We start from the raw sequence: 17,533 nt of genomic DNA, 5'->3' as shown, positions 1-17,533 counted from the left end.
CCGAAGGTGGTTCTATCCAAGAGAAAAAGGACACAGTGCCTGCCTGAACACAGCTGGCCCTCAGCTGGCTCCACGGCTGGTCCCTCCCTGGCCTACTTAAGGATGGACTTAGGAATAGGGATCTCATGGGAATATCACCCAGGCCAGGATTGCACAGGGGCTGAAGGTGTAAAGGAAAGAGACAGGAGCCCCAGGTCAACGGCAGACAGGACCTGGATTACCAGGGGGCATTGCTCCGGGTAGGTAGAGCCAGGAACAGAAGGTGTCCCTGGGGAGGAGTGTCTAGGCCAATACAAACTACCCTCCAGTCGTCCCTGGACATGATGCTGACCTCTTTCCCTTAAAAACAAAAACAAAAAAACAAAAAAACCCACTACTACTCAGACCTCATCACTTTTAAGCTTTCCAGTCCTTGTGATGATTTACAGGCACCCTTGCTGTCAAGCCCCTGCCTTCTGACCGCCAAACCCAGGAGATGTTCTGAACTCACTGAGTTCGTTCCCACTCTAGAGCCTTTGCATATGCTGTTCCCACTGCCAGATGCTCTCCCCTCAGAGCTTCAAATGCCTGACTCTCTCTTACCATTCCACCTTTGCTTGAGGATCTCCTCAGAGAGGCTCTCCTGGCACCCCTGCTGGGACTCACATCTGTTATCGTCTAACCACGTCTTATTTTCCTCAAAGCTAAACTTCATTGTTTTACACAGTCCTTATTTCTCAGGCCCGCCTGCAACTTGATAGGTAGACCAGGCTGACTTTGAGCTCACAGAGATCTTCCAGTCTCTGCTAAGGACCTGAACTTTAACACTTTAAAAAAAATTCTATGTATCGTGTGTGTCTGCGTGTGTGTATGAGTGTGTGTCTTCGTGTGCATGCATGCATATGTGGAGGTCAGAGAACAACCCAAGGGAATCCGTTTTCTCTTTCCACCATGTGGGTCCTGGTCAAGAATTGAACTCTCAGATCATCAGGCTTGGCAGCAAGCCCCTTTATCCACTAAGCCATCTCATTGGTCCTTAACTTTAAAATCATGTATTGTCCATCTTATTTAGAACGGTCTCTCCATAGCGGGGAGGAGGCAGTCTTCTCAAACTTGTTCACTGCTACATCCCAAGGTCTGTTCAGTTTACTTGTTGAACTAGTAAAGGGGTTATGGGGGAAGAACCTTTCCAGACAAAGGCTGAGAAGATAGGGCCCTGCTATCAAAAGTTCCTACTGTGGGTCTGACCTTCGTGTGTCTCATTAGTTATACATCATATGAATCCCCTGAGGTAGACACTCTTGTTAGCGTCATAGAGATAAGCGCCAAAACCACGATGCTGAAAAGCAAAGTAACTCACCCAGGAGACAAGATGCCAGGAATCTAACTCAAGGTCCTCCTCAAATGCAGGGGCGTGTTCCTCTTTCTCTTTTATCAAAGTTGGGTGTTGATAAATCTAATTCGAGGGCAGGCAGGAAGGCTCAGCGGCTAAAGATGCTTGCCACAGAGCCCGATGACCTGAGTTTGATCCCTGGGAACCACATGGAAGGAGAGAACTGATTCCCACAAGTTGTCCTGCCCTCCAAACGCTTGCTGTGGCAGATATCCCCCCTTAATTAAATGCATAAATGTCATTTTAAAAACTTAAATCTGTTTTCAGGGACTGGAGAGATGGCTTAGCTAGCTAGAGCAAGCAGTCCTTCCTGCTCTTGTAGAGTATCCAGCACTGAGGGTGGGTGGCTCCCACATGCCCCTAACTCAGCCCTTGGACAATCAATCCCACACTCTCCCCTGGCAATCACAGGCACTGAACTTAATATATACAACTACTCTTGTCATACATATATGTGCATAGGAACATATATATGTATATCATAAATAAGATGCACTTACTATATACAACTACCCTATCATGTATGTGTGTATGAGTATATCTATCTATCTATCTATCTATCTATCTATCTATCTATCTATCTATCTATCTATCTATATTAAATACTTAAAAGGCTGGGCCTGGGTGGCATGCACACCTTTAATTACAGCACTCAGAAGGCAGAGACAAGGAAATCTCAGTTCTACACCAGCTTGGTTTACATAGTGAGTTCCAGGTCAGCTAGGACTACATAGACCCTGCCTCAAAAAATAAAATCTTGGGACTGGAGAGATAGTTCAGTGGTTATGAGCACTGGCTGCCTTTCCAGAGGACCCAGGTTCAATTCCCCACACTTACATGGCAACTGACAAACTGTAACTCCAGTTCCAGGAGATCTGACACCCTCATACCAATCAATGCACATAGATAAATAAAATAAAATCTTCAAGAAAAACATAGATTTCATCGGGTAAAGAAGGCAGCCCATCTTGAGGGAACAGAAGCCGGTGTCAGGGCAGAGGCTGAGTCACCTGACCTGGCCGCAGCCTTGGAAGGCCAGGAATAGAGCTTGTATTCTCTCCCAAGAGCAATGGGGAGTCAGAAGGTTTTGAAAGCAAAGGAAGTGGTGTGAGTAGAGACCCAGTTTTTGTTTTTTTTTCTTTCAAAGATTTATTTATTTATTATATATAAGTACACTGTAGCTGTCTTCAGATACACCAGAAGAGGGCATCAGATCTCTTTACGGATGGTTGTGAGCCACCATGTGGTTGCTGGGAATTGAACTCATGACCTCTGGAAGAGCAGTCGGGTGCTCTTAACCGCTGAGCCATCTCTCCAGCCCGAGACCCAGTTTTTAAAAACTTTAAAACCAGGGACAACACTGTTGTTTAATGCTTCTCTTCTTTCCCATCAGCCCCCTGAGGACGTCTTGGACCGGTCAACCCTCATGCCATCTCTCTCTGATTGGTCATTTCTTTCTCTGCTTTTGTAGACTTACCAGTGAATTCTAGAGGTCAAGGGCTGTACACTCAGGCACTGAATTAGACCATGGCCCCCAGCCCACAGGCCTGTGCATCTCCGCTTCTGCTCTTGCTGCTGCCATGCCTGGGGGCTGGCCCTGCCTTGGTCAGAGGCCTTCCCAGACCCCTTGAGAACTCAGAACCTCACGTGATTCCGTCAGAGCCACGTACCTTTGACCTCTTCTGGGAGAAGCTGGACAATGAGAGTTCCCGGCACAGTGGCACCCCCCAGGCCCATGCTGAAGGGCCCAAGAGGCCTGCAGACTCTCCCCTCGGACCAGCACTGCACGGGCCCAAAGTAGCCCCCGGGGTCGTCCAAGGTGAAAGACTCCTAAGAGCTGATGACCTCCAGCTGGCCCGAGCACTCACCTCCCAAGGCTGGACAGGACCTCCTGACTCACAGGAGCTTCTGGAGACAGAAGCACCAGAACCCCACCCCATGGGAGCACCCCATCTCACTCTTGTCCCTACAACTCCTAGCTTTCAACTCACAGTAGCCACACTTGACACTGCCTCACAGAAGCCTGGAGGCCCAGCAGGACAGCAGCCACCTAGGGATGAGGGGCTAATGGCCAAAGCCAAGACCCACACACAGGCTTTGCCCTGGGGTTACCAGGGTTCTCCCCACATTCTGGTACCTGAGACGGGTGCTGTGAGGACACTAGTGTTGGGGAAGCAGGGTGGACATGAACAGGGCCTCCAGGAGGCTGTCCAGGGCCCCCTACTCACCCAGCAGGATCCAGCAACACCTGAGGTTGGATCAACACCCCCAGTTGAGGCCCCAGTTGAGGTGAAGTCCACTCCAGAGCCTGGAACCCAGCTAGACCGGGCATTGGCCAGAAGCCTTCCTCTTCCTGAGGGGCTGCCAGCTGAACCCTCCAAAAAGGGTGGAGCTGGGGATACCTGGGAAGTCAGCTCTCTGGGACCCCAACCCGAACAGACTGACCACCATGGAGGACAAGATTCCCCAGCACCCCCGCCTATACCACCTGCAGCCTCAGACATTTCTGATGGGCACCTAAGACCAGGTATGTATCAGCATGAGGGGACTGAGTGGGGTTTTGAGGGACAGTGGTCCAAGACAGCTAGGTGTAACTCCGAATGTCATTTCCCTCCTTTGGAGGAATTAGGGTGATGGTGCCTCCCTCCTGAGGGGCTGGGATTTGGGGGAGTACTGGAGGGTCAGACAAGGTAGTGACTATTCTTGCCATTTCAGCAATAGCCTCAATGAATGGAGTAGACCCCATCTCCCCGCAGCGAGTGAGAGGAGCAATGGAGGCCCCAGGAACCCCCAAGTCCTTCATCCCTGATCTCCTAAACTCTGCTCAAGCTGCAAATGGAACAGAGAGCCCTATGAGGGCCCTGCAGCCAGGTGAGGCCACGGCTAGGGGTGAGGGGAGAGTCACCGAGAACCTGTGCTTAGCGATGGGGCAGGGACCAGGGTTAAATGGAGAAAGCACCTGCTGAAAGGAATAGGCTAGGACCTCTGACAAAAGCAAACCAGTGGTCGCTGGAGACTCCAGGACAAGACATTAGCTCTTTTGAGCCCAAATGTTCTTCTGTGCAGCATAGACATATCTTGTGCGGTCATCCTCCATCCCACCCGGAACCCCAGCACTCTGGATGCTGAGACAAGAGGATCACACGTTTGAGACCTGCCTGAACTACATACTGAGTTCAAGGCCGGTGTGAGTAGCTCATTAAGACCCTGTTTCCAAAATCAAAATTAGAAAGGGCTAGAGATGCAACTGAGTGGTAGAATTATTATTGCCTGGCATATGAAAGATCCTGGGTTCAATTTCCAGTACCATCATCACTACCACCACCACCACCAAAAAAGAAAAGAAAGGAGGTTTACATCTGCCTTGTCTTTGACGGGAAAAGCTAGACATATGCCGTGATCCAGTGACGGTGGCAGGTGCTAATATCTCCATTTGACAGACAACCTTGGAAAATTAATTTACCAACTATACTTTTGAATATGGAAAAATCAAAAGCACTTTGTGTTTGTTCGGGGTTCTGTTGTGTTGTTTCTTATTTGTTTTGAGATAGAGGGGGTTGGTCTTAGGTAGCCTAGACTGACGTTAACTTATTATGGTTGCTGAAGATGGCTTTAAAGTCTTGATCCTCCTGCCCCGCCTCCTATTACAAGCATGTAACTCCACACCCCACTTTCCACAGCTCTTCCCAAGAAACCCTTTTAATGTTGTTATTATTGCAGATGAAGCCGAGGAATGGCCGGGTCGCCCACAAAGCCACCCTCCAGCACCCCCTGTCCAGGCCCCCTCGACATCTCGGCGTGGTCTCGTTAAAGTCACCACACAGAGAGCTCTGGGGCAGCCACCCCCTCCGGAGCCCTCAGCCAGCTCCATGGTTCCCATCCCAGCTTCTAGCCCCCCAGCCAATGCCACCGCACCTCCCCTACGTTGGGGACCCCTGCGGCGGGTGCTGAGTTTTTCCTGGGAGCTTCATGTTTATGGGGTGGGAGTGCTTTTCCTGCTTCCAGCATTGTTGGCATTGGTCACACTGGCAGCCGCCCTAGCGGGACCCCGATTGGCATTAGTGGCTGCCGTGCTGGTGTTGGTGGCTTCAGGGCTCCGATCTGCCTACATGCTCACGGATCCTTATGGCTCTCAGGCCCGGCTGGGAGTACGTGCAGGTCTGGTGCTATACAACTTGCCCTTCCCCTTGCTACTCACTGCTCTGGCAGCACTCACCCTGCTGGGCTTGGGTGCTGGTCTGCCACAGCCTCTACAGAAGCCGCTTCTGCTGGGAGTCGTGGCACCGGTGCATGGCGCAGGTTTGCTGGCTACCGACCTGTTCTCCACTAGCCCTGTGCTCAACCTTCTGACACAAGGCTTATCTTGCGCCTGGGGCGCGTCAGTGGCTCTGGGCACACTCTGCCTGTGCCGTCGCCGCCTGCTGGAAGGCCCTCGGGGCTGGGATGCCAGTCCAGGCCCCCGGCTTTTGGCTGTGGCGGGCTCACTGGGGCTATTGGCCAGTGGTCTGCAGTTGGCGGCCTCGCTCTGGCTGTACCCAGGGCCTGGCCGGGAGGGTCGCTTCTCCTGGGCTTGGTGGGGCGTGCACTTTTGGCTGCGTCTGCTGGAGTTGACCTGGGCACTGGCCCTGGCGCTGGCCGCCCTGGCTGCCACTCGTCCCAGGCCGCCCACAGAGCACGCTTGCTGGGCTAAGCTGCTGCGCCTGGCTTGCCCCGCGCCCACTGGCAAGAGCGAAGTTCCCGAGAGACCCAATAACTGCTATGCGGGGCCCAGTGGCGTGGGCACAGGCGGCCTGGACATCAGCAAAAGTCTCATCCGCAACGCTGCTGGGGAAGGTGGGCTCCCTGCTACGCCTGGTTCTGGACCCTGGGGTTCGGCTGCATCGTTGGGTCGTGGTCGTCCAGGTGGCCCGGGGATGTCCCGAGGTAGTGTGGGGCCTGCACCGTCGCTGAGTGAGCTGGATCTGAGGCCACCGTCGCCCATCAATTTGAGCCGCAGCATCGACGCCGCGCTCTTCCGGGAGCACTTGGTTCGAGACAGTGTGTTCCACCGCTGCGGTCTCCGTGGCTTAGCCTCCTCGCCGCCAGGGGGCGCCCTGCGGCCTCGCCGCGGCAGCCAGCCCGACGCTGAGCTCGATGGCGCGGGCACATCGCTGCTCCGAGGCCGCTGCCGCTCTCTCAGTGAGGTGTGCTTGCGCACGTCGCTCCCGCAGCACGTGGTGAATCCGCCCGTCGGCGCGGCGGCCGCGGGGACTTCGGGCAGCTCCCTGGATAGCTTCTCCAAGGGCTCGCTGAAGATCAGCTGGAACCCGTGGCGTCACGGGCTGTCGTCCGTGGACAGTCTGCCCCTAGATGAACTGCCCAGCACCGTGCAGCTGCTGCCACCACCTACCCCAGCCCCAGCCCCTGCTCCTGCCCGGGCCGGGGAGCCTCAGGGCGAGGGCCAGCCGCGCTGCAAGTCCAGCGAGTCTCACAGCGCCTCCAGTGACACTATAGAGCTCTAAGCAGCTATGGGGAGAACCTCTCCTCAATGTCCACATGAAGTGGCTAAGCCAAGACAGTTGAGCATTTGAAAAACTGGCCTTCCAGGGCCTCCACCTGACTGCAGCTCCTGGGTACAGCCGGGCTTGAATTTACCTGACTCGTTTTGATTTTCTTTTTTAATATCTCTATTTTTTTTCAGCAGATATTTTGCACAAAGGCCGTGAGTTACACGGAACACAGGGTGGACGTGCATGGATTTGACCATGGGGGACAGGGACCAGGTACTCCTGCCCCTCCAGTGTGGAGAGGTGCACTTCACTTGTCCGGATTGACTGTCCTCTTTGTGCCAAAGAAGTAAATCCTTCCGATTAGGCTCATGCCTCCCCTCTGGTCAAGCCAGGATCTCTCCTAACAGGAGAGCCAGGAGACCCTTCCCCACAGGAATCAAGAGCTTTCCAGAGGAATGTTTCCTCCGGCTTTGGTAGGAACAGCCACCCCTATCTCACTAAAAACCTGTCTGTTGTGGGGTCCCCACCTCCTGTAATCCCCACTTTAGGCCTAACCGGAAAGCATTCTGCCCATTTCGGAAATGAGAACAGCTGGTGTTCAACCCAGAAAGACCAACTCCTAAGCTGGTTCCTGTTATCTTTTTCCTTCCTCCACTCCTTCCTGGTTTTTATTTAAAAACATTTTTTTTGTAGATTTATTTTGTGTGTATGAACATTTTGCCTGTGTCTAGTATATGCATCACGTGTGTGACGGTCAGAAAATGAGTCCAGTCCTTTGGGACAGAGGTTGGATGGCTGTGAGGCACTGCATGCTTGCTCGGAAGTGAACCTGGATTCTCTGCAAGGGCAGCCATGGCTCCTAACAACAGACCTCTCTCCAGCCCCTTCCCACCCCTTTTCTATCATGGTAGCCCTCGATTTCCCAGGGTTGTAGAAAACTTCACTCAAGTGGCAATGGTGGGTTGTTAAGACTGAGGCTTTTCCAGTTTCCAAGACCGTCCTTTATTTCCTGAGATGAATAAATAAGTCAATGGCTGGGGTGTGGGCGGTGAACACACAACAGGAGCTGGCAGCATGCACCTGGCAGGAGGCCTATGGGGGCCCCACCCCTGAGGGGACGCCTCTCATCCAGAGCAGGGGCTGAAGCCCACCTGCAGCCTCCCTGGGGAGAAACTGTCTTGGAATTCACACACTGTGAGGCCCGCCAGTCCTCTAGGCAAAGATCTCAAGACAGCAGCTTCAGGACCTCTTTTTCATCCCCCAGGGCCACTGGGGTCCTGGGCTGCTCAGTAAGGCAGGTAAAAGGGTATTTACCCCAGTCTCAAAGAGAAACAATGCTGTCCCAGGTGTCCAGCGGGAGAGAGAAATAACCTCTAGGGGCAGCCTGGGTGGGAGGAAATCCTGTAAGTGGTGGCAGGGATTATCTACCCTTGATGAAGCCCTCCAGCACACGGTCACTGCGCTCTGACAACCAGTACCCAGTCATAGCTGCCACAGCTCCAATGAAGATGGCGGTGAACACCAAGTCCCCCTTAGCAGCAAGTGTGGCCAGTGCACAGATGATCACACCAAAGAACATCTGCTGCAGGACCACCATTTCGTCCTCTGTCATCTCCGCGAAGAAGCCCGCCGACTCTGCAGAGGAGGTGCACCTATCATTGCCCGGTTCCCGGAGCTGCTGCCTGATCACTGCTGCAGGCCTACCTAGCTCACCCATTCACTACTGAGAAAGCCTCTGCAGGGGCTACCACCCTAAGCTGGAAGGAAGCTGGGAGGTGAAGAGGCTGCTAAAGCTTGAAGAGGACGCCAAAGAACATCCAAAAATGGGCTTAGAGATGTGGAATTTTGGTGCCAGCTCTAATTCTCTTTCTACACGGAAGTGAGGCCACCAAAAGCCAACCTTGAGAATGCACAGGGACTGGGTCTCAGGGCAGACAGCCTCTTTGGGAGCTGGGTAGTGGTGGAGCTTCTCTGCTCTCTCTTAGGACCAGCCCAGCCTCCCACCTTGCTTACCTGGGATCTGCTCCTTCACACAGATGCCGTCCTCCTGTCTGAAGCCTTCAGCACAGACACAGCGGTAGCTACCTTCCGTGTTTTCACACTGCTCGTTCTCTCCTGGACACACCACTGTCTCACACTCATCCACATCTGGTGGTGGGGATGGGGGAGCAGGTCGGAGTGCTGACTGCCATGGCTTCCCAGACTGCATTTCACTCCCATCGTCTCAGTGTGCATCCTTGCCCCTCCCATACTCCAGCCCCCTTTGGCAGAAGACTTACCTAGGCACTTGGAGCCCACCTGCTGGTAGCCACGGCTGCATTTTTTGCAGCGCCCTGGCCCTGCTCCCATACAGCCCAGGCAGGCCTTTGCACAATCTGAAGAAGAGAGAGCAGAGGTGAGGGGTCCCCCTGGTCTCAGGCTCCGGAGCCTGAGAAGGCAGAAGTTTGGAGGGGAAGGCACAAAGCACCATCTCCTGTCCCTCTTTCCCATCCCACCTCTCCCCTCGGCAGCTGACACTGACCTCGGCACTCATAGGACCCTTCCGTGTTCACACAGAACTGGGCGGCTCCACAGGTAGCTTGCTCTGTGCCACACTCATCGATGTCTGTGGAGAGGGCAAAGTCTGGGAGTGTCAATTTGCAGGACTAGCAGGGAAACTAAGGTAGGACTGTCAGGAGTGGACTTGTCTATGATCACAAATGTGGTGGGTTCTGCAGGCCAACTTCCAACTCTGAAGTAATGGGGCAGCTGGACCAGCACTACCCAGCCAGACACTCAAGCCTTTATCTGCCCTGCAGCACGGTGCAGCCCTCTGATGGGGGTGGAGATGAAAGTGACATATTCCACCCTTACTTAAGAACCATCAGCCCCTTCTCACTTCCTGAATGCTGAGGCCTGAAGCAGGAGGAGACCATGAGTCAGCATCATCCATTCAACTTATATCTAAGGCAGAGGGGACCTGGGTCCCTGAGGGACTGACAGGATAGCTTCACTGCTAAACTGGACCACTCACATCAGGACTATGAGAAGAAAAGTGTGAGTGTGTGTGTGTGTGTGTGTGTGAGTGTGTGTTGTATGTGTGTGTTGTGTTGTGTGTGTGAGTGTTGTGTGTGTGTGTGTTGTATGTGTGTGTGAGTGTGTGTGTGTGTGAGTGTGTGTGTGTGTGAGTGTGTGTGTGTGTGAGTGTGTGTGTGTTGGGGGAGAGGAGGGCTGGTTTTGGTTTGGGTTTTTGAGACAGTGTTTCACTTTGCAGCCTTGGCTATACTAGAACTCACTCTGTAGACCAGGCTGGGCCTCAAACTCAGGGAGACCCACCTGCCTCTGCCTCCCAAGAGCAGGAATTAAAGGCACTTACCCAAGCTATATGAAATAGCCTGGGTAAATGGTATGTTAAAAACAATTTTTTTTTTAATTTATGAAACAGGGTCTCATGCAACCCAGATTGGCCTGAAACTACTGTTCCCAAGGATGACTTTGAACTCCTAATCTTCCTGCCTTCACCATCCCAGAGCCAAATACGCATGCATTACCACAAGTGGCTTTAAATTCTTGTCATTCTTTAAGAAAAAAAATTTACTATCATTTGCATGCATACATGTGTATGTGTGTGGGCACACTCATGCCATGGCACACAACTGGAAATGAGGGGACAACTTGCTGGTTTTCTCCTTTCAGCATGTGTGTCCCAGGGACTGAACTCAGTCTTCAGCCTTGGCAGCAAGCACCTCTAACTGATGAGTCATCTCCCGGCTAGACTTCAGATCCCACTCTAGATTTTTGTTGTTGTTGCTTTGTTTTTGTAAGATTTGTTTTGCTATGCACACCCCTTTAATCCCAGCACTCAGGAGGCAGAGACAGCTGGATCTCTAAGTTCGAGGCCAGTCTGGTCTACAAAGCGAGTTCCAGAACAGCCAGAGCTACACCGAGAAAGCCAAGCAAAGACCTGGCCAAAGGAGAGCCTCTTCTAAGGTACTCCTGACCCATCAGTGCCTTGCACTGAGCTGGGTGTGGACACGAGTCTTCCCCTGCATGCAGGTCTTTCTACTCTGTACCTGCCTTCCAGCCAGGCCGAGTGTCCTTGTGAATAGGACTATGGTGGTGTAGGCAGGCATATGTGTATAGAGGGGATAAAGCTTGCCCCACCTCCATGTTCCCCACTTACCTACACACTTGAGGTGATGCAGGGCCCAGCCTTTCCTGCACTGCAGACAGTGGGATTCCTCGGGTCCTGTGCAGCGGGCACAGGGACCAAAGCACGCTGGGTAAAAATCGGACAGTGTAAGAACCAGCAGGCAGGTGCCCCGGCTATCCCCGCCCCACACCACAGCTTTTGGCTACCTACCCGAACATACCAGATGGCTGCTGTTGCGCTCTGCCTCAAAGTAGCCAAGGCCACACTGGCCACAGGCCTCGCCCCCATAGCCGGCTTGGCAGTCACAGTGCCCGCTGCCCCCTCGAGTCCCTTCCCCTTCACACTGCCCGTAGCCACCGCAGGGCCTCTCTGTGCCCCCAGGACATGCTGTGGGCAGATATCAGTTGGGTGAGATTTTATACACAACTTTGTCATCCAAGAGGCTATTTTCTATGTGGTCCTAAATATTCTTAAAAAGAAAAATTAATTTTATGATTCACTCAGAAGCTACATGAAATAGCCTATTGTAAACTTTATTTTTATTTAACCTATTTTTTCTCTTCTGAGGGTCTCACTTATGCAGCTCCAGCTAGTCTGGAACTCAGTATACAGACTAGGTTGGCCTCAAACTCAGTTATTCTTCATACACGCACGCACATACACACACACACACACACACACACAGAGTGTTAGTGCTTGAGACACAATCTTAAGGAAGTCCACAGAATTTATCTGAACAGACTGAAAATCCTCCTGCCTCAGCCTCCTAATACTAGCACTGCAGGCCTGTACCTCCGTATCTTTTCTAAAGACTAGATCCACCATTCCAGAAACTGACCCTTTACACCTTGTTTACAGGAGAAATAGCTCTAATAGCTAGGAGCTTAGCGTGGTGGCAACACCCAGAATGCTAACTCAGGATTATTACAAGTTCAAAGCCCAGGCTCACGGGCTCGAAACCAAATAACTAATAGTAAAATAGTAAAATAAATAAATAAACGAACAAGCAAACAAACTAATTAGCACAGGACTGTGCCAAGCTCAGCTCTTGACAAGATATTGTGGAGGTGGACAGATGGGAGCAATGGGGACTTCAGGGCATGTGCCTGCCCCTTCCCAGTCTGACCAGACATGTGAATGAGGGAGGCACAGGTGAAGGCGACAATGATTGCAGCCACACTGCACCTGGCTCAGGCTAGCCCTGTGCTTTTTTTTTTCCTCCGCAGCCTGACCCAGGCCTGAGAGAGAGAGAGATGGTCTGGAGATGTTAAGGGAGTAAGCTGTACTCGCCCAGCCAGGCCTAGCTCCCTGGTCTCAGCAGTCCCCTCCCACCTCCAAAGAGGACCAAGAAAGACTCACGCAGGCAGGAGGGACCGAAAGTCCCAGAGGGGCAGCAGAGCTTCAGGGAATCTGAACAGAGCCACTGGAAGAGGTCAGGGGCTTCTTGCTGCCTGTGAGTAAGGGGCAGAAAGGCAGAAAGGCGAGGGTGCTGACAGTGCGGGAGTGGCTGCCTTCTCCTACTCTCCCCGAATCTGGAATTCAGCTCAACATGGGCCTATGTCCCAGGAACCAGTTGATCAAGGCCCTTTGGGCAGAGGAGTAAACAATCCCAGACTGTGGGCCTGGTACCCAGAGGCAAGTCTTCAGATCTAGATTTGGAAGGCTCTCAACTAGGCTGTCATGCAACTGTTTCTTGGTCAAGTAAAAGCCAGGGCCTGTCTGTGAGCCCCTCCCGCCCCTCACCTGTGGAACCACCAGGCTTCCACCAGCTCCTCGCTGAGCTCTAGCAGGCGGTGGCACTCGAAGTCTGACTTGCTGCACACACCCTCCAGCACCTCCACCAGGCGGGTCTCACTGAGCAGACAGGACAGGGATGAGAAGAACATCGTCCACCCACCTGCTCCTCGGGTCTCTCTCCACCTCCCTGAATACATGACAATATCAAGGAAGGGGCCATGGAACATTAATAACAGACAAGCTATCAGCCCTGGGAATCAGACAGACCTAGATCAGAAGCTAGATGTGTGATTTGGGAAGTCATTAAGTCTCTCAACTCTGGCCCCTCGGTTGTCATGATCTCGATGTCACCCAGGGTGGCCTAGAACTCTCCTGCCTCTACATGCCAGTGTGCAACCACCATGTTGGGCACACTTCTATGGTTACACCTCTGCAGGTGAATCCGGAGTCCTCGGTTCCTGCATCTGACCTGGGATAGCAGGGGTAGCCATGCTGCAAAGACAGGACTAAAATTACCCCATGAGGCCGGGAGGGGTAGCTCAGAGGTCGAGAGAGGATCCCCACAGCTCCTGCAAATATATGATCTATCAAGCACTGGCAAGGATGTAGAAAAACCGGAATCCCTTCCGCACGGCAAGTGAGCCTTTGAGATGGCGCAATCAGCTAAAAGGAGCCACCATGACTCAGCAAGTCCTCGCCAGGCCGCACGCAAACCAGATGGAGAGCAGGTGTCCAAAGCTTCCACCCAAATCTCACAGCCACAGTATTCATAACAAGCAAGAGGCAGACAGCTCAACTGTCCACTAACTGAAGAAAGAAAAGGCAGCATGGCCATTCAGTGGGGAATTATCCCACCTTAAAAGGAATGACGTAATGTGCCGCACATGGCACACGATAGGGATGAGCCGTGGAAACACGAGACTAAGTGAAGGAAGCCAGACATAAACGGCGTCACCACACAGGATGTCAAAGAAATCAGACAGTCCTCACGGGTCTCTGCCTGAGAGAGCATACTGGAGTAGCTGGGGGTTTGGGGGGAGGAAAGATGGGGACAAGAGGTTCAGTGGGTATTGCTTTTTTGGGTGATGAGTAAGTGGTGGCATATATCTGTAATCGCAGCATTCTGGAGGCTGAGGCAGGAGGATCACTGAGTTTGAGGCCAGCCTGAAATATAATAAGGAAAGTGTGTCAAAACAAAAACAGAATTAATAAAAATGAGCAAGTTCTGGAAGCGCACAGAGGTAGTTCCACGGCAGTGAGAATTACCAAGTGTCCCACTGGGGATTTTTTTCCCCCTTTTCTTTTTTCTTTCTTTCTTTCTTTTTTTTTTTTTTTTTTCGGCCATGTAGCCTTGAATGTGCTACGTAGCCGGGTACAACATTAACCTCCTGCTTCCGCCTCCCGAGTACTAGAATTACAGATGTGTGTCACTGTGCCTGTTTTACTAGGTGCTGAGAAGGAGCCCAGGGTACTGTGCATATGAGAGAAACACTGACAACTCCACTACATTCCCAGCCTGTTACGTTCTTCCATGTGTATTTTACAATATAGGAAATTAGTAATAAACAAGATGTCTACGCCTCACACCTGTAATCTCATCTTTCGGGGAGTAGAGGCAGAAAGATCAGGAGTTCAAGGCCATCCTCAACTATATAGCAACCTGGATGGCCGCCTGGTCTAGATGAGATCATATCTCAAAACCAGATTTTTTTTTTTTATTACATAAAATATGATGTGAGGGTTGGGGAGATGGCCCACTCAGTAAAGTAACTCCTGAAGAAACATGAAGACTTGACCTTGGACTCCAACACCCATGTAAAAGCCCAGCGTAGCCTGGTAACTCTAGCGCTGGGGGAGTGTTGGAGTGAGCTCTAGGTTCAGGGAGAGAACTAAGGTAGGGCAGCCAGGCATGGTATTTAGTTCTAGCACTCAGGAGGCAGAGGCAGGCAGATCTCTGAGTTCGAGGCCAGTCTGGTGTACAGAGTGAGTACCAAAACATAGAGAAACCCTGCCTCGAAAATAAATAAATGGAAAGAGACTTGGAGTCAAAATACCATGAGCACATATATATGCACGTGCACCTGCACATGTATACACACTCGAATATATAACATAAAAAAAAGTTTATACTACAATCTCAAAAACTGAATTTAAAACATTAAAAATAAACATCATGTGTCATATCACGTACTTAAAGGGTTGGACACAGTGGAGAAAGGAAAGAAGAAACTGGGGATCACTATGCCTCAAGAGGTGCAGCACTCACACCAAGACTGGGCCTGAGAACACGAGTTCGATCCCGAGGACTGAAGCAGTGGGAAGAACTGGCGCGAAAGCTGTGCACATGTGTACACAATCACACACACAGAATAAACAAGTGACAAAAAAAATTAGGAAGACACCAAGTATGCACACTTGTAGTTCCAGCACTGTGGAGGCAAAGAGAGGCGGATCTCTGTGAGTTCAAGGCCAGCCATGAGGTGTATATATATTAAACCTAGTATCAAAAGTGGAAAAACTATGTACTAGAATAAAACTTTTAAAGGAAAAGACAGAAGAGCCCACAAGCCATTATGCAGCAGAAGTACTCTTGGTTCTGCTGATTTCCTAAGTGAGGAAACCGAGGGGAAGGAACGGCCAGAGTTCCAGAGAAGTAAGCTGTCTGTCCTTCCAAGTGGGAGCATCATCCAAACCTCTACCACCGTACCGTGGACCAGGTATGGGAGAGAAGAGCAACCCTAGCCACTGGTCTAACTCAGACTCTCTGCTGCCCCTCCTTCAGCATCACCTTGAAAAGCTGGAGGGCCTCTGCCATTCCTGTCTCTAGGCCTTCTTCTCCCTCCATCTCTGGAGTGAGATGGAGGCTACCTGGATGTCCAGGGCACATTTCACCGCCACCATGTTCAGAGGCCTGGCCTGACCCCACCCCTGCCCACAGCCTCTCTGCTGGCAGAAAACACCTGCACAACTCACCTAGTTGCCAGCTGTCTGTAGCACTTTCTCCTGTGCCCCATAAGGAATCTATCACGTCAACTGACGATCTCCGGAGTAGGCTCAGATCTCAATTAGTTTTCACTGTATGCACAACTGGATGTTTTGCTAGTCCATGCTGCCTTTATACCCAGACTACAGAATCCCTCCTTTCCCATCCCCTAGCTGCTCTCCCCACTCCTTCCACACTGCCCTGGCTTCCTGTACTTTGTGAGTGTGACTGAGCTCTTCACTTAAGACCAGAGGCTGGAGATGTAGCTCGGCAATTATTCAGTTCCCACCACAGATAGAGTGGCTCCCAGTCGCCTAACTCCAGTTCCAGGAAATCCATGGCCCTCTTCTGACCTCACATCCAGGACATCTAAACTCCTCTCTAGAGCTTTCTGCTCACTCTGTTCCAGCTGCCTTTGGGAGAAACATAAGGTCAGCCCTCCTACTGCACAAATGGACCATCCTGAGCACCTCCCACCCAGCTGTGGTCTACCCACATTCTTGTTTTTCACCTGACAGGCAGTGTGTACTGTTTGTGTCTACTCTACTGAAAAGCAAGCTTCACGAAGATGGGGCTTGGTTTCCTTATCTGTTGTTCTGAAAATGTTCAGGATCTGGGGAGTGAAATGCTTCCACAGAGAATCTATTCCAACCATCAACAGAACCTGAGAGTTGGGGTATATACCCCCCCCACCCTCCCACACACACACCACTACCTTCTTACCTGTCTTTGTATTTGGACAACTTCTCTTCCTCCCAAGCAGTGTTTCCACCACCAAAGTTGTCCCGGATAGTTCTCTCCAGGCCCTGGAATAGGGAAGGAATTAGGAATATCTGAGTACAGAGCTGGACACATTCATTTTGGGTTTTGTTTGTTTGTTTGTTTTTTGTTTTATTGTTATTTTTTTAAACAAGGTTTCTCTGTGTAGTTTTGGCTGTCCTGGAACTTGCTCTGTAGACCAGACTGGCCTCGATTCACCTGCCTCTGCCTCCCGAGACCTGGGACTAAAGGACTGTGCCACCACCACACCCGGCCTAACATTCTAACATTTCATTATTTTATGTTATTGACCAGGAAACTAAACACTGTTGAGCACCTTACCCGAAGGCCATACAGTTAAAGCAAGCAACCCATATTGGGAGTAGAGACCATGCAGATTTGCATAGAGAGCTCCCCGCTCTCCGATAATGAGCCCCTCCCTCGAGGCTATTAGTGCACCCACCTTGTTGAAGCTGTCCACCAGTGCCCGGCAGGTATGACATGGATGGGGCTCAGCTCGGGGAGCAGAATGGGGAGGAGGAGAGGGTTGGAGCCAGACAGGTCCTGGGAGGCTAAGAAACAGGCTCAAGCACCAGAGCAGAAATGGGACCAGGCCCCTTAGGGGCTGTGGAGCCATCTTTTCCCAGGCTGGGAACGTGCAGATAGAGGGCAGGGGGAGGGTTCACTGGAAAAGCCAGCCTGTAAAGAGGAAAGCGGGTACTCGGTTCTGAAGTGCCTTGGGGCTCAGAGCCCCAGACCTACGTAATTACAAACGAGGATGAATTGGGGTACTGAAAGCAGAGGCGCTGGAAGAGGGGAAAAGAGCCTAATCTACAATTCCAGCAGAGAAATTATTTCTCCGTTACCGTAGGGGGAGGTGGCCGGGATCGCTGGCAAAAGAATAGGCGTCAGCCCATTGTTTTAGGGTCTCAGTGGATTATTAGGGGCCAGAATTAGAGAGAGAGGGTTAGATTCCCAAAATATTCCGAGAGAAAGGCGGATGGGCGGTCCTGGGGGAGGAGCCCGGATCCGGATATGAAGAGAAGGGGTCAAGTTCAGAT

General features: G+C 51.7%; 2 protein-coding genes across 7 annotated transcripts in view; one reads left to right on the top strand and one right to left on the bottom strand.

Moving 5' to 3' along the window:
- The window catches only part of Prrt3 (proline-rich transmembrane protein 3), a 9,287-nt gene extending 1,127 nt beyond the window's left edge, over window positions 1-8,160 (top strand). For 2 of the 6 annotated variants that reach the window (XM_006237062.5, XM_017592850.3), the window contains exons 2-4: window positions 2,766-3,899; window positions 4,088-4,243; window positions 5,093-7,559. In XM_006237062.5, the coding sequence (XP_006237124.1) occupies window positions 2,900-3,899; window positions 4,088-4,243; window positions 5,093-6,873 (2,937 nt within the window). In that variant the 5' untranslated portion in view covers window positions 2,766-2,899 and the 3' untranslated portion in view covers window positions 6,874-7,559. Of the gene's footprint in view, window positions 3,900-4,087; window positions 4,244-4,343; window positions 4,560-5,092 lie in introns of those variants that run through there. The other 4 variants (NM_001309463.1, XM_008763200.4, XM_006237064.5 and 1 more) reach the window with 4 other exon arrangements.
- On the bottom strand, window positions 7,840-17,450 carry Creld1 (cysteine-rich with EGF-like domains 1). The gene is made up of 11 exons (NM_001024783.1): window positions 17,339-17,450; window positions 16,936-17,171; window positions 16,437-16,519; window positions 12,737-12,847; window positions 12,353-12,444; window positions 11,204-11,380; window positions 11,024-11,119; window positions 9,383-9,466; window positions 9,141-9,236; window positions 8,875-9,009; window positions 7,840-8,496 (listed from the first exon to the last, which is right to left on the bottom strand). Exons 2-11 carry the CDS (start codon window positions 17,107-17,109, stop codon window positions 8,282-8,284), a joined length of 1,263 nt encoding a protein of 420 aa, NP_001019954.1. The 5' UTR covers window positions 17,110-17,171; window positions 17,339-17,450; the 3' UTR covers window positions 7,840-8,281.
- Window positions 17,451-17,533: the final 83 nt, after the last annotated feature.

The sequence above is a fragment of the Rattus norvegicus genome, chromosome 4, assembly GCF_036323735.1.
Source record: "Rattus norvegicus strain BN/NHsdMcwi chromosome 4, GRCr8, whole genome shotgun sequence".
Lineage (NCBI taxonomy): Eukaryota > Metazoa > Chordata > Mammalia > Rodentia > Muridae > Rattus > Rattus norvegicus.
Note: the sequence above shows the minus strand (reverse complement) of the source record. Positions and strands in the feature narration are given on the sequence as shown.

What these genes read in the sequence shown, in the direction of transcription:
- Creld1 (NM_001024783.1), bottom strand. Translation starts at nt 17,109, where the DNA reads ATGGCTCCACAGCCCCTAAGGGGCCTGGTCCCATTTCTGCTCTGGTGC. An exon ending in TTGTCCAAATACAAAGACAG is followed by an intron (nt 12,848 to 16,436) that starts GTAAGAAGGTAG and finishes CTGTCTGCTCAG; the next exon opens with TGAGACCCGCCTGGTGGAGG. An exon ending in TGTGAAGGAGCAGATCCCAG is followed by an intron (nt 8,497 to 8,874) that starts GTAAGCAAGGTG and finishes CCTCCTCTGCAG; the next exon opens with AGTCGGCGGGCTTCTTCGCG.